General features: G+C 35.1%; 1 protein-coding gene across 1 annotated transcript in view; it reads left to right on the forward strand.

Moving 5' to 3' along the window:
• The window catches only part of side-VIII (sidestep VIII), a 930,757-nt gene that overhangs the window by 800,299 nt on the left and 113,959 nt on the right, over window positions 1-16,499 (forward strand). Inside the window, 2 exon segments of the mRNA XM_067772586.1 lie at window positions 1,089-1,303; window positions 2,161-2,242. Of these exon segments, the coding sequence (XP_067628687.1) occupies window positions 1,089-1,303; window positions 2,161-2,242 (297 nt within the window).

The raw sequence follows: 16,499 nt of genomic DNA on the forward strand, positions 1-16,499 counted from the left end.
GGCGATATCTCGCAAAGGCGTCCACCTATAGAACTAAGGCCCACTCCCTTTTAAAATGCTCATTAACCCCTTTCATTTGATACCCATATCGTACAAACAAATTCTAGGGTCACCCCTGGTCCACCTTTATGGCGATATCTCGAAACGGTGTCCACCTATGGAACTAATGATCACTCCCTTTTAAAATGCTCATTAACCCCTTTCATTTGATACCCACATTGTACAAACGCATTCTAGAGTCACCCCTGGTCCTCCTTTATGCCGATATCGCGAAAAGGCGACCACCTATACAACTACCACCACTCTCTTTTAAAACCCTCATTAATACCTTTAATTTGATACCCATATCGTACAAACACATTCTAGAGTCACCCCTGGTCCACCTTTATGGCGATATCTCGAAAAGCCGTCCACCTATAGAACTAAGGCCCACGCCTTTTAAAATACTCATTAACACCTTTCTTTTGATACCCATGTTGTACAAACGCATTCTAGAGTCACCCCTGGTCCACCTTTATGGCGATATCTCGAAAAGGCATCCACCTATAGAACTAAGGCCCACGCCCTTTTAAAATACTCATTAACACCTTTCATTTGATACCCATATCGTACAAACGCATTCTAGAGTCAACCCTGATCCACCTTTATGGCTATATCCCTAAATGGCGTCCACCTATAGAACTATGGCCCACTCCCTCATAAAATACTCTTTAATGCCTTTCATTTGATACGCATGTCATACAAACACATTCCAGGGTTTCCCTCGGTTCATTTTCCTACATGGTTATTTTCCCTTATGTTGTCACCATAGCTCTCAACTGAGTATGTAATGTTCGGTTACACCCGAACTTAACCTTCCTTACTTGTTAGTCATAGCATCAAAAAAATATTGTACGAGTATTTTACTCATTGCACACTCTAAATAACTTCTGACTCGAGTGTCGCCAACTTCTACTTATGCACTTACTTATGTATTTAACGTCGTCACTTACAAATACATCAACTATCAAACATATACAAACATACGAATTTTTCAACGTTTTAATATATGATGTTTTTACGCCTTTTTCTACATCTCCGCTTTGCAGTTGCGCCCGTCTGTCGTCCTGGCCAACGTTTTGCCTATAGTTCCGGCCGACAGGAAATGGTTAAGGTTGCTTGCGAAATTGAAGCGAATCCATTGGAGGCGACATACATCTGGAAATTCAATGCAACACAAGGCGAAACTATTGACATCCCAGCATCACACATTGCTGTCGATCGAGGACGTAGCATAGCGCATTACACACCTATGACAGAAAATGTAAGTATATATAATGTGTGTTTATATGTGTGTGTATAAGAAGAAATCAATTGGTAAAGAGTCTGGTGAGGGAAATGATGGATGTGTATTTTGAAGAGTAGCTGCTGAGTGCTTTCGGCTATCGCCTGGCTGCTGCTGACTAACGACTAACGACATACAGCCCCCTGCTGGTTAGTTGTTTGGCGTGCCTGACTTTCCGGTCCAGTTCAGTTGATCGAATGTCAGACATATGAATTATGATGTGTCGCTTCAAGTGCCAGTAAGTGCTGCAGCCGTCAAAATGCAATGTAGTCGGCTCCTGACATTTGCACCTTCAAACAACCTCAACCATATTTACACAAACTTATACAATTATGCAAAAAAGACTGTATAGGTGTGTGCATGTATTGTATTTGTGTGCGTATGCATGGCGATAAATCATCAATTTTCCAATAGATTCGCATAATTTTCCAACTGAATTGCGGTTTTGAATTTTCAATGAAGGCTCGCATACACAATCGCATATGCAGCAAAACAACAAATACAAAAGGACAAAGAGGTCAGATCAGCTTTAACTTTAGCGTCACAGACACCTGCCGGAAATCGCCTATAGTTAGGTCGTTAGGCACCTACGCCTCATATAGATTCGTAAATACCTATTTGCTGTGCATTTACTCACTGTTACCTGCAAATAATCTTAAACTCATCTGCATACGTTGACGCATACATCATGCAGGCATATTCATACCAATAAATTTTGTACCATTTTTTTTCCAATTTATTACCACATACATAAACAAAAAAACAAAAAAATTGTACTCCCATTTTTTGCTCACTTCTGACTTTTGTGTGCTATTTTTTCGTTTTACCCCACACAGGACTATGGAACTCTTTTGTGTTGGGCTAGCAACGAAATTGGTGATCAAAGTGAACCATGCGTTTACACCGTAACGCCAGCAGGTGAGTGTGAATAAACAGCAATACTAATAATAACCGTAATATGAGCAAAAAAAAGAAATACATACATGTAAGCAACAGCAACATTCATACATAGTGCTAAAAAAAAGTATGTCCGCCAAGGGGCGAACTTCAAGTTGTGGAGAAGTGGGGGTTTTATATGAAATCAAAATATTTTTGACTTGACTTTTATTTTCTTCGTATAGCTTGGTCAATACATGTGGGTATTCCCCAAAATTTAAAAAATGTAAAGTACTCAAGTTAATATCCAACAGCATTCCCCAACTATTATTCATCATTTGAGAAATTTATAGCTCTATGGGTTGATATTTTTTAGGTTGATATCCAACACTATTCTTCAGCCTTAGATAAATTTATAAATCTCAAGTTATTATCCATCATATTTCCCCAATTTTATCAAACTTTTGAGAAATTAATAGTTGTCAAGTTGGGATCTAACATTATTCTCCAAGCTGTGAGAAATTGAAACTTCTTTAAAAATTAAAAGTTCCTGAGTTAATATCCGACGCCACATTCCAACCTTTGAGAAATTGTTAGTTTTTAAAGTGATATCCGCCATTATTTTTGAACCAACTAACAATTGAGAAATTAATATTTCTTAATTTGATATCCAACATCCTTCTGCAGTTATTCTACTGCTTTTGAGAAAAAATCCAATTTTCCAATTATTCTCCAACCTTTGACAAATTATTGTTTCTCACGGTTGTATCAAAGAAATTGAGAAATTTATAATTTTCAAGTTGATATTCAAAATTATTCTCCAATTTTTCTCCAACCTTTGAGAAATCAGTGCTATTCTCAATTTGATATCACACAACATCCTTCAATTCCTCTTCATCCTCGGAAAATTAATAGTTCTTAAGTTGACGTTGGATGTCAGTTGATAGTTCTCAAGTTGATATGAAATAGAAATCTCCACTTATTCTCCGAATTTGAGAAACAAAAACGCTCTCAATTTGAGATACAACATAATTGTCCTATTTTTAAAAAATTTATAGTTCATAAGTTGGTATCCAACATCATCCTCCCACCTTAGAGAAATTGTTGATTCTAAAGCTGATTTCCGAAACCATTGCCCACTTGTTCTGCAACCTTTTAGAAATTCACAGTTTTCATTAATAAATCAAAAATGTTTATAGTGGCGAATATTAGCAATTTTCACACGTCACTATGCCGCTAGTAATAAAATAAACAAGAGAAGATCAAGCTTTGTATGAAGCTAAACAACTACTTCGGTTTTATGAATTCCGCAACGCGTCTCATGCGGAGCTATCTGATCCCAGCGTGCCAAAATAGGCTCCGAGGCTTCTGGTCTAAAATCGTTACTCACTGGGGTACCGCAAGGATCTATTTTGGAGCCGCTACTATTCATTATGTTTATTAACGATATTTTCTATGTATAGCGGCATGTACAAGTGCCTGCTTATACTAACGATATCCAGCTATATCTATCCGGTAATCATGAGGACACAGGTGATATATGCTCGAATTTGAATAGGGACCTAACATCAATTTCTGAATGGGCGGTGAAAAATGAATTATACCTAAATAGTGGTAAATCGTATGTGCTGCCTATAGCTAAAAAGCGAATAGATTTTCAAAATATACCACTTATGTACATTGCCGACAAAAGCCTAAAACTAGTACCCAGAGTAATCAATCTTGGTTTCATTATCAATATAACTTTGACTTGCAAAGACCATGTGAACTCTGTTGTTAGTAAGCTGTATAATGTTATTAGGAACCTGAGAATGTCTGAAATCTTTACTCCCGCTAACTTTACGAGAGAGCTTGCCATACAATTAATTATGCCGATAATTTGCTACTCTGAGAACAGCAAGTTGAGTTCCCAGTCTGCACACAAAATTGATGTAGCATTCAACCATGTCACCCGGTATGTGTTCGGATTAAGTAATTTAGTAATTTTGACCATATATCTGGTTGCAGATCCCGTTTGTTGGGTTGTGAAATTTCTAATTACCTGAAAGCCAGAAACTGTATTTTTCTCTATCGACTTTTTAGTTATAAAGACCCACGCTACTTATATGATAAGCTTTTTTTCCACAGATCTGCCCGAATCAACGATTTAATAGTGCCAAATTATAACTATTTAACTTTAGCCCGGCTATTCTTTGTCAATGCTATTCGTATATGGAACTCTAATCTAGTACCTATTCTAAGTAGTCTTAATAAAAGCAACTTTAAAAATATTATTTATACTTATTTCAGTCAATGTTAATATGTACATCTGAGTTTTCGCTATCTACAATTATGCAAACGAGCTTTCCACTGTGTTATTCTCAAAGAATAATAATTTATTTATTTATATATTAACTATAGATGCTAATTTTAAATACTATTTTTCTATTATATTCTTACCTAAAAATTTGAGTTTGTTATTAAGTTTGACATAGATTAGCTCGACTGATTTTATTATTATAAGAGTTATTCATTTTGGTTGTACTATAAAAGATCTTAGAACTTATTGTACTAATATCTTGTCAACAAATAAATGAAATGAAATGAAAAAGAAAACTGCTACATGCATACATGTACACAGCTATAAATACCGCACATTACTCAAAGATATACACACATACACATAGAAGGCAACAGTGAATATGAGTTGCAGAGGTATGAACGAAGTAAATAAGCAGCTAATCGATAACGCTGCTCGTGGAAAGTCTAGACCCTGAGCGAAATAGGAGATCAGGGCAACAGAGAGTATAAAACCAGGGCAAGCTTATGAATTATCAATCAGTTTTATTTTGAAACGCTGTAAGTCAAGTTCGGAATAATTACAATGGTGAAGTAATACTACCATAGTTGTTTTGTGAATAAAGAACGATTTTTTATACTGAAGAGTTGGGTATATTTTTTCGACAGTTCAGCTATTCGAACGACAGCAGAAGCCAGAATCATCGACATTTCTTAAATTAAGTTACAATATCATAATATTCAGTGCGTTAAAATAAGAAAAAATATGTATGTCTTCTCACACATATCGGAACACGTTGAGAACTATATTTACTCATTTTGAGTTATATCAGCAAAAATGCCCTATTTGTTGGCGACGTTATGGCATGATCGACTATTGAGTTTTTAATTTGAGCTCTTATTAAACTGTAACATTTTATGAACTAAGTTAGTGGGACCGTGGCGCCATTTCTACTCCTGTCCTCTTCTCCCTTGTGAACGCACGAAACTCTACATGCATACATAAATAATTTAACAGAATAGCTAAAAGACCGCAAGAATTGCATCTACGTACACAAAGAAAAATCCTAAAATTTTTAAAATTGTAAAATAAAATAAAAAATTACTGCAACATTCTGCGAAAATGTTGACAAGCACTGTGTGCTGTTTTTTTGTATTGCAGGCGTCACAGTGGCATCTGCTACTTAAAACATACAAATTTTGCAGAGAATATTTTTTGTCTGGTAAATGGAGGTACATGTGTGCCACATTGCAGATATTTTTTTTTTATTATGGTATGGCTATTTTTGCGATACCTAAAAGAATAAGTAATAGTAATAGCATATTGTGAATTGTGAAAATAGGCGTATATACTATTGTGTTACTGGCTTTTGATGGGTGCTTCTGCTTAAAGCTGTAATTTGTTACTTTTCTAAAAAAAAAAGCAAGGCAAATAATGGTGTTGTTCGAGCTTTTTATATGGAAAGAGATTGGTTGATTAAAAGCTAGTTCAGATTTCTTATTTACTGTTAATGACGTTAAAGATTCGAAATGTACATATTAAACAAACAAGGTAATATTACATTTACACTGGTCATTTAAAAGCGTTTACACTGGCCTTATTCGCATTTCGCTTAACTTTCCTGGGCAGACTTCACTGCGAGAAAACCCATCCATCGCAAGAAAATGTACTCACGTACTTAATTAAACAATACTACGTTAAAAAAGCGAATGACATTAAAACGCTAGTAATAAACTATTGGAAATTGCTACTTATAACTCTGATACAGCCTTAAGATAATGATACGTTGTTTCTTCATTTAGCTCTTAGCGAACGTTTTTTTAGGAAGGAAATGTCAAAAGCGTGTGGGGATCGGAAGTGTGGACTGCATTTCAAGTGAGTCGTTTCGGAAGTGCGATTTGTATAACGAAATGCGTCACATTTGGAATTTTTCGCCCAAGCACAGTATACAGGAGTTTCAGTGAATGATTTAATATTAAGCGTTTGACTTTTACCGTCATTATGACATCTGCTAAAAAATCGTGCTACCCGAGTGAGTTGCAGAATATTTAATTGTTTTTTGCGGATTTTCCCCAACGAGCCTTCAATTTTATAATTAATTTTCGTAACATATGGCAATGATTAAGAAGGCAAAGCACGAATGAACGAGATGACTAAAAGCAACAGATCCGATGGTTTTAGGGGTAAAATTTCACTAAAAACAATATATGAAAAACATTTAATTAAAGCAATCCTTGTTTTTTTTTTAATTATTTAATAATTTCAGAAAAGCAATTTTAAATTTTTTTAGTAACTTGGGAAACAAATTTACATATTAATTTTCGATCGCCATAAAAGGCCAGATCTGTGTAGATTCGTATTTAAGATTTAATTTTGTGGATTTAAAATTGTCACGTTAAATAAGTCGATGATATTTTCAGACTCTATAGAGAGGTCACCAATTACAGTTGTGTTTTTAGAGATTCGGTTCTTTCGTTATTTTTCTGATGAACGAACAAGTTGTTCTTTTTGTTCATCTGTTCCTTTTTTTTCAAGCAAATTTGTTCACTGCTGCCTGCACCCGCGAAAAAAGCCAACAAGTATAGATAGGGATGTGTATGCAGCAATGCTTTGTGTAGGTATATTTAAATGTGTTATAAATAAATAAGTTAATATATATATGTATAATTAACTTCAAAAAAATTTACAAATTTCGGAAGATGCAGGAAATTGAAAGAGTACAGACGCAAATTGTAAATATGAACTTTTCAAGTTTAATGTAATTAGTTTCTTACAAAAGATGTTTTTCATAAATAGTCCATACATATATTATTTTAGCAGTGCCACACACAAAGATGACCACACATATCTTTAGCGTAAGTGACATCATCAACGTTCGTGCTCAGTATTGTATGTATGTATGAATTTACAATGTTGGCGAACGAGAAAAGAGAAAGAATAACATTAGATAAAACGAACTAAAGGAACAAATGAACTAAAATAACAATTAGAACCGAAATCGAAGATCTAGTTCACTTGTTCAGTTGAGAGACCCGATCAAGTGAACAAGTTCAGAACGAAACGACCCAACTCTATCACCAAGCTATTGGTCAATACTAGACCATATGTATAGCTCAGTTTTTCGACTTACAATGTTTATCAAATTTTTGACCTTTATATATTATTATGAGGTATTTTCCAAGAAGGTTGAAAATATGAAGCTAACGAATAAAATATGAAAACATTAAGAGTCGTTCTCACCATCTTCAGATCATCGAAATAGAATTCCTCAGTGCATAGCGGGTATTTTTGGTATTTAGGGGGCATGGCATCTGATATGTATACCAACATATGAAAAATCGCATCCCTAAGAGTATTAATACCAGCAAATCACACTTGACAGGCAGATGCCCAACATCGATATTATGTCAGTGGAGAAAAGTTTAAAGAATTGGAAAAGAGGGTACGGTATCTCCTATACAAATTCTTTTTTCAATATGACATATCTCTATATTACTCAAACTTGGCTTGGCTGACAATATTCCTAAAGCAATCCAAAGTTTTAATGAAAATTGGAGAATGTTGGAATGAGGGGAATGACAGCTAGCATACAAACTAAATCACACACATATATAGGATGCAGCGTTTGTCCGATTTGGATGAAATATACACCAATTTGTAGAAAATAGAGATATTCAGTGCATTGGGCGTAATTTGGTATGCAGGGACGTGGCATCTGATATAATATATATACCAACATATAAAATTTTAAATATCTCTGAGGGTGCTTATACTAGTGCAATGATACTTGACTGGCAGATGCAGAACATCGATATTGTATTAGTGGTGAAAAGTAGCAAGAATTGTAAAATGGTTTGGTACCTCCAGTTTCTTTCCATATCGATTAACTCATATTGTTTAAACTTGGCATAGTTGTGAATATTGTTAATGTAAAAATGTTAACGAAAACTCCGGTAAATTGGGGTATGGAACCTACCATACTAATTAAAATTCCCTTATGTATATATCCGTCACCACAGAATCTGCGTCATGAATTATTCCCTGTCTATTATTAATATGGATAATTTTGCAAAAGGAAGAGTGAACACATTGAGTTCTATAACCATATCATCTGCCTGGAGTGTAAATCTGCCTTGTCCGTCCTGGGGCTCTATTCACTAACTGTGAGTTTTAAAATGTACACCTTTCTTCATATAATTTGTATGAAAGAAACATTTTTCCAAATTATTAAATAAATTATAAATTAAAAATTGCTTCAGATAAATATTTTCATACATTTAAAGCAATAAGGGTAATCCCCGCTTAAAAAACTCATACAAATAGACAACATTGGTGTTAATTCGTTGCAGTTCTATAAATAGAACAAAGCAACAATACCAAGTTTCTCTGAAACCGCCTTACCAACGCATAACTTTACCATATGATTCCATACGAAGGATGGACTATGAATAAAGAAAATATGCCAAGAAGGCAATTGGGATAAGGTTTACAACAACTAAGGCATGACGTGGCTGAGTCCGTTTATAACACTTCAACCATCGTAGGAGTGCAGGGTTCGAATCCCACTCCCGGGAGAAAAGGCTTTGAAGAGATTTAAAAAAGGTATAATCGAAACAGCTGTCGCCTTGTCCGTCCTGATGTCGCGTTGTTTAAATGTTTCCCAAATTATTAAATAAATTAAAAAAATGTAGTTTTGATGCAGTTTGATAGAGCATCACCCAAGCAACCTTAAGTATCATATAATCCTTCTTATCTCTACTACTTGATAATTATCTTCAACATATCGCTTTTCAAAATTCAAAAATTTCAAATTAAATTTTTTTCATGGTGCAATAATAAAATGAAGTCGATCACATAATTTCACTTTCTCAGCGGCTCTCATCACAAAAGAAATTTTGGTTGCCCCCTTTTTTGTTAAAATTTCCTGAAAAGATTTGTTTGCTGCCAAATTTGTTCTATATTCCGTTCATTTTCAATAATTTACGACTTTTTAAAACTAGGCCCATATTTGATAAAGTGCAACATCTATTGTGTATGCCTTTTATTTTGATTTGCTTTGAAGTTAAGGAGAAAGCTGCTGCTATCCATTTTAAAAAAAATTTGTGAAAAACGGAAGTTTTTTCTGGGGTTGCTGACGCATATTCGGTAATGAAGCAAGTGGCATTGGCTTCGGACATGGTGGAATAACCAGGTAAAATAAGCCGTCAATTGTCTCCCTCTAAATTCTTTTTTGTTCTGTCATTCGGCTATCTGAATTTTTCACCAATGTTGTCCCCGCAAAAGTGTTGTTTTTTGCTTTTTTCAGGAGTAAAATATGGTAGTTTTAGGAGCTTTTTTCACATAAACCACTAGTTGAATATCTATGGATCTTTACTGGATTTAATTACAGAGATTCACCATTTTGGTATCTTTGGTGTTGGCTTCCATAAGTAAGGCCTTGGTAAAATATTACATAAATACGATGGTGTCTTTGTTAATACAAAATATTTGTATTCACGTCATATCCAACAAGGATTTTCGCCTGTGCAGCGCTACTGAAGACTTTTGAGAAAGGTTTTTGTCCTTCCTGCATCAAGAATGCCAAAACCGTCGTATTGCACCTTATTTACGTAAAAACTTCGCTAAACCAATGGATTTCTAAATATAGTTACAAAAATAAGTTTCAACTCACTTTTGTTGTTTTTTCCTAAAATCAGACCACTAAGAAAAGAGGAATGTTACAGTACACATACAGAATACATGAATTCGGCTCGCTTCGGATCAGTATCTTCTGGTTCTAGGCCGAATGCCGCGGGGCTAGTATATCCCCTGAGAAATTTTAGTAAATAATAACTTTGCTAACGTTAGTATACATCATGAATTCAACTGCCAATTTTGGGGGATTTTCTGATCAATTTTGTATGATATATTAGAAGACATATGTTTTACTTCCAACTCTTAACAACAAATCAACAGAGCAGATAGAAATGACAATGGCTTTTTAGGGATGGAAACACATTTAAAAGTATTACGATCACTTCCAAGTGTGATTATAAAACTTTTCATCAAACCCGAAACCCATTTAACTGCGCGAAGTTACTACAGTACAACCAATAAAAGTTCGAACGTCAAGCTGTGAAGTTGTGTTTTTATTTCTACTGTGCCTTATTTTGTCTTAAATCAATAAATTTGTTTGTTTAAATAATTATTGTGCTAAAAATAAGTGTAAACACGTTGTGTACTGCATTCAGCAATTTAAAGTTCTGCTTTTCTTTACTAAAATAAATTGTATCTTAAAAATAATTGATAAAGTGTGTATATCCATACATACATACATATTTGCCGAGTCACTTTGCATATTTGTTGTTGCATTTGATTGGCATTTATTTATTTTCAGTTTTCAATTGTTATTTGCTCGTGCACATTTACTTCATTTTCTTTTCACTGCCACAGCTGTTTGCATTGTGTGTTGTTAAGCATCAGTTAATAGCGATCTTAAACTGCTCATACAGTGATCTTCTTACTGTGATCTCCAAACTATTTTCACTGCCTCCGTCTGTTTAGTCAATTTTACTTTAACTTATAATGTCTTGGAATTTTGTAAACTGCCAATTGAAAGGTGATACCGAGCGTTTCGTGTCGTGCTGGCTTTGTGATGAGCTTGCTCATATGAAGTGCGCTAGTTTGACAGCAAGGGTGTGTGATGCGATCAACGATAACAAGGGTGTGCGTTGGTCGTGCTTGAAATGCAGATCCACGGAAGTGGATCTTTTTAAGCTTTTCAAACATACCCGAAACGCATTCTCCGAAATCGGTAAGGAACTTTCTACATTAGGGGATAAATTCAAGTATTATGAAAACTTGTTTAAAACTTTCAAATGTATTACCGATTCAGCTGCTAATGCTAACAGCGACAGTCGTGACAGCAAACGAAGACGAACTGATGTCTCGGCTGGCGTACTGACCCTAGACCCCGTTCAAAACATCCAGAACCGAATCGTTCCTACACCCAGCACGATAGAATTAATAAACTTAGCATCTCCAAGTCCTCTTACAGTAGAGCCTTTAACATCAAAGGCACCTCCAACAAAACCAGCAGCTAAAAAAAATATTGAACCTGCAAACCGTTCTCAGGCGACTGAGCCTGGAACTAGGAAGTTGGTTGTAGTCCCTCCTAAAAAATCGATATTCGTGTCAAGATTCGAGAGGGATACTACTGAGGAGGATCTGAAATCGTATATCTTCTCAAAAAGGAAAACCCATGACGTAACAATTCGGAAATTTAATTTTGAACAGGGTTGGAGGTGGAGTTCTGCTTGCTGTACACTCTTCAATACCATCTGAAGAGATTTGCGTAACCGCCACCGATACAACTGAGTTCTTGTGCATACGCACACAACTAGCAAATATCCACATTTATTTGGCCATCTGTTATATCCCGCCATCTTCTGAACTGTCCGTTTATATGCATCACATTTCCTTGCTAAGAACTGTTAATTCGATGCTAAAGCCTTCCGATTCCATTATTGTCTTGGGTGACTTCAATATGCCACACATATCATGGTGCATCTCTGACTTTAATATCGTACCAGTTTCGTCAAAGTCTTCCAACAATGAATTTCTAGACGGAATGTCTGAGCTGTGCCTTCAACAAATCAACATCCAATCGAATAAATTCGGAAGGGTGTTAGATTTAGCCTTCGTGGATGATAACTCTAAATATTCCATTAGTCGATGCGAACCCATTATTGATCCTGAAGATGCTTACCACCCTTCCCTGAAAATAGTTTACGAAGTTGTAAATTATGCTTGTAACAGCGGAAATAAACGATACAACTCCAGTTATCGCTTCGACTTTGCGAAGGCCAATTTTAAAAAATTAAATCGTGATCTATCTCGAATAGTGTGGCCAATATTTAATGCTGATGTGGAGCTAAGCGTTTCTCACTTTTACAATACCATTTAATGTCTTTTTGAAAAATACGTACCTAAGCGGATTTGTGTACATTCCGATACAAGCCAAGTATGGTTCACTAAAGAGCTGAAAATTTTAAAGAATAAAAAGTCTCGATCTTTCAAGTTGTTCAAAAAGACGGGTTTACATAACCATTACTTACAGTACTCGATTCTACGCTGCAAGTATTTTCAATTGAACAAAAAGTGTTACAAAGCTTATCTTTGTAAAATGAAAAGAAATATAACTTGCAACCCGAAGGCATTTTACGGATTCGTAAACTCTAAACGGAGGGTGAAAGGGTTTCCATCATTCATGAAATTCCAAGATAATATTTCCAGCGATGATCAAGAGATCGCCGACTTCTTTGCGGAATTTTTCAAATCAAATCACCTAATAAATACCCATACCATATTGATTCATGTTATTCAATCAGAGCTCCATTTATATCTTCAGAAGATGTATTATCTTATTTAAAAACTTTAAAAGTATCATATTCATACGGCCCCGACAGGATCCCGACACACTTTCTTAAAAAATGTGCTGCAAACATCTATCATCCACTAACAGATTTATTTAATTTATCTTTAATTTATGGCGTTTTCCCAACAATATGGAAGAAATCTTTTCTTATTCCGCTTCATTAAAATGGAAGCAGGTCTTCAATAGAAAACTACCGGGGCATAGCAAAGTTATCCGCTATCCCAAAGTTATTTGAGGCTATTGTTACCCACCACCTAACATTCTCTATTTCCCCCATAATTGCAAGCTCGCAGCATGGGTTCTGTAAGGGCAAATCACCTATCACCAGTTTACTAGAATTTACCACCCACGTTTCTAATGGATTTAGAAAAGGCCTTCACACTGATGTAATTTACACCGATTTCAGTAAAGCTTTCGACAAAGTATCACACCCATTACTTATTCATAAGCTCAGTCAACTCGGTTTTCAACCCCGTCTTATATGTTGGATTTCTTCGTATCTTGGTTATCGTACGCAAAAAGTAATCTTTAAAAATACACTTTCTGGGGTCATCAATGTTTCTTTTGGTGTTCCTCAGGGCAGCCATCTTGGTCCGATTCTGTTCGTGTTGTTCATAAACGATTTATCTGGTACAATTAAATACTCAAAAATCTTGATGTACGCAGACGATGTAAAACTTTTCTAATCATGCGCCTCGGTTGAGGAACATTCCTTGCTTCAAATGGATTTAAATCACTTGGTTACCTGGTGCAATGTAAATTATATGCCGCTCAATCTCAAAAAATGTAAATTCATGTGTTTTTCTCGGAGAGTTTCGCCACCAGCTTCATATACAATTAACAACTATAGTCTAGAAACTGTAAATAATTTTATTGACTTGGGAGTCATGATGGATTCCAAACTTAGTTTCAATCTTCATATTAATGCTACAGTGAATAAAGGCAAAGGTGTTTTTGCATTTGTTAAACGGTGGTCAAAAGAATTTAACGACCCTTACATAACTAAAGCACTTTTTACAACATTAGTTAGGCCAATATTAGAATACGGCTTGATAATTTGGAATCCGCGTTATCAAGTCCATGCAGACAGTCTCGAATCAATACAAAAACAATTTTTACTATTTGCCTTAAGAAATTTCCAATGGGACTCTTTAACTAATCTTCCACCTTATACTAATCGATTAAAGCTTATCAATCTTCCAACTCTTGCTAGTCGAAGGGAAATGCTTGGTGTAATATTTATGACAAAACTTTTAAATGGATCAATTTCGAGCCCATTCCTTCTGAATGAAGTGAACTTTTGCGTTCCCTCTCGGACATCGAGACCCTTCAAACCTCTTCTGCTGAAACAATGTAGAACGAATTTCGAACAAAATGAACCTTTTCGGCGTTTATGCCAAGATTATAACTCTCACTCAAACATATTTATAGCTCGGACACCCTTTTTTCTATAAAAAAGATTGTTCTCACTTCTCTAAATTAATGTATAATACGTTTGCTTCTGTTCTCTTTAAGTATTACGCTTGGCTGATGAAATTTCTTCTGTAGCTGAGCAGTCTCAGATCGTGACGCTTGACAAACCGCTGCCCATCAAAGACTCGGCAAAATAAAAAAAAAAAAAAAAAAAGTTATTATATATATAAATCGATCGCGTGAACAGGATTAGCCTGGTTTCATTGGGCCACTTGAGGGCAGCGCGCTGCCACAACGTCCATTAAAAAAAAAAAATATAATGGATAACACCTCTCCCTTTTATGTCCGGTTTTTCGACGAATGGTTCAACTGCAGTTGAAGTTGAGGTCTGTTTACTTTAGACGCATTATTGAATTTTATTGCCCATCACAGTTTAAGTTTTTTTTATTCGATTATAAGCTCTTACTGATCCTGCGTATCCTCTTTTGCATTGGCGTTAAGCGATATGCTGAAAAAACAGTTTCTGTAATGGCTTTCATAGCAAGGTATTTAATTTTCTACTCCTATTTTTTCAAAGCGTTGAAAATACATCGCTACCGTTCAGGTAGCGTACATCTTCTGTCGTTTTTTATTTACTTCACCTGGTGATTCCGCCATGGGCTTCGGAAAGGAAAGATTTAATATTTCGTTAATCTTTTGTGAATGGTATGCATATTTAATTGGTTTGATTGTTACGAGTTTTGCATACTTTGGATTGCCCTGCTTATCACTCTTCTTACCAGACAATACTCAATTTTAAGTCTGAATCTGAAATGAAGGCGTTTAATAGGTGTTCATAACTCAAGACACAGGCTTGTTAAATTCTGATATTGAGGGTCAGTTTGCGGCCACCGTGGTGTGATGGTAGCGTGCTCCGCCTACCACACCGAATGCCCTGGGTGCACACCCCGGGCAAAGAAACATCAAAATTTTAGAAATAAGGTTTTTCAATTATTTTTCTAAACGGGGTCGCCCCTCGACAGTGTTTGGCAAGCACTCCGAGTGTATTTCTGCCATGAAAAGCTCTTAGTGAAAACTCATCTGCTCGTTCGGATTCGGCATAAAAAAAGTAGGTCCCGTCCCGCCAATTTGTAGGAAAAATTAAAAAGGAGCACGACGAAAATTGGAAGAGCAGCTTGGCCTAAAATCCCTTCGGAGGTTATCGCGCCTCACATTTATTTATTTTTATTATTTGCAATACAAATCTGTTCGCGTCATTCAAAATAACTTTACTCATATGTATGTACATTTTAAAATACAATCCCCTCAAAAACAAAAACAAAGAATGGATGAAATTCTTTGACAGATTAATAACACTGTGCTACACTGATTTTGCACTTTAATAGCGACCTAGTGTCCGTTGTAGGTCTTGATGAGTAGATCAAGATGCCTTGTTTCAAAATTTTCTAACACCCCGAAATTTTCAAGTTATTGTTAAAAACCTGTTTTTCTTGTACCTCGCGCATTCAAAAATTCGTTACTCCGTAAATTTTCCACAAATTTTTGATTCCTTAACAGTTATGTAAAGCTGAAAGATAGGGCTTTAAAAATGTATACATTTCTCAACACTTTTTATAGCAAATTTTTGAGATTTTTTAGGAGTTATTTTTTTTTAATTATTTTAATTTTTCAAAGTTTGACGGCTTTTTAATATATCATTTCTTTAATGAAAAATGTTATTCTTAAAGAGATTGAGAGAATATTCTATCCCGAGTAAAAAAAGTGTTAGTTAATCAAATTCGGATGAGAATTGTTTAAATAACAAGACTTTTTGTAAACAAGAAAATTCTGCTCTAATTGTACAATCGATATCGCGTCGGGTCAGGATTAAATGTATGATTTCGATATATCGCTCTGCCATAGTATTGAGCATTCTTATCGTTTCTTTTATTCCACCAATTATTTTTTGTTATAACAAAGTTCCAATTATTGATTTTAATTATTTAAACAGTTTCAATATTTTTTATTTATCTATATCATCTCTCGAGTAATTGTATTTCGCTCCTACATAGGAGAGAAAAAATAAAGAAATAAATGGTTGCAAATATATTTACATAAAATTTTGTTTTATTTTATGTACTTAATACAAAAAAACTTCGAATTTCGATAGCTGTTAAAAATGTCTGCTAGATCTTTTACGTTTATAAGCCACA

This window comes from Eurosta solidaginis, chromosome 3, assembly GCF_040869045.1.
Source record: "Eurosta solidaginis isolate ZX-2024a chromosome 3, ASM4086904v1, whole genome shotgun sequence".
Lineage (NCBI taxonomy): Eukaryota > Metazoa > Arthropoda > Insecta > Diptera > Tephritidae > Eurosta > Eurosta solidaginis.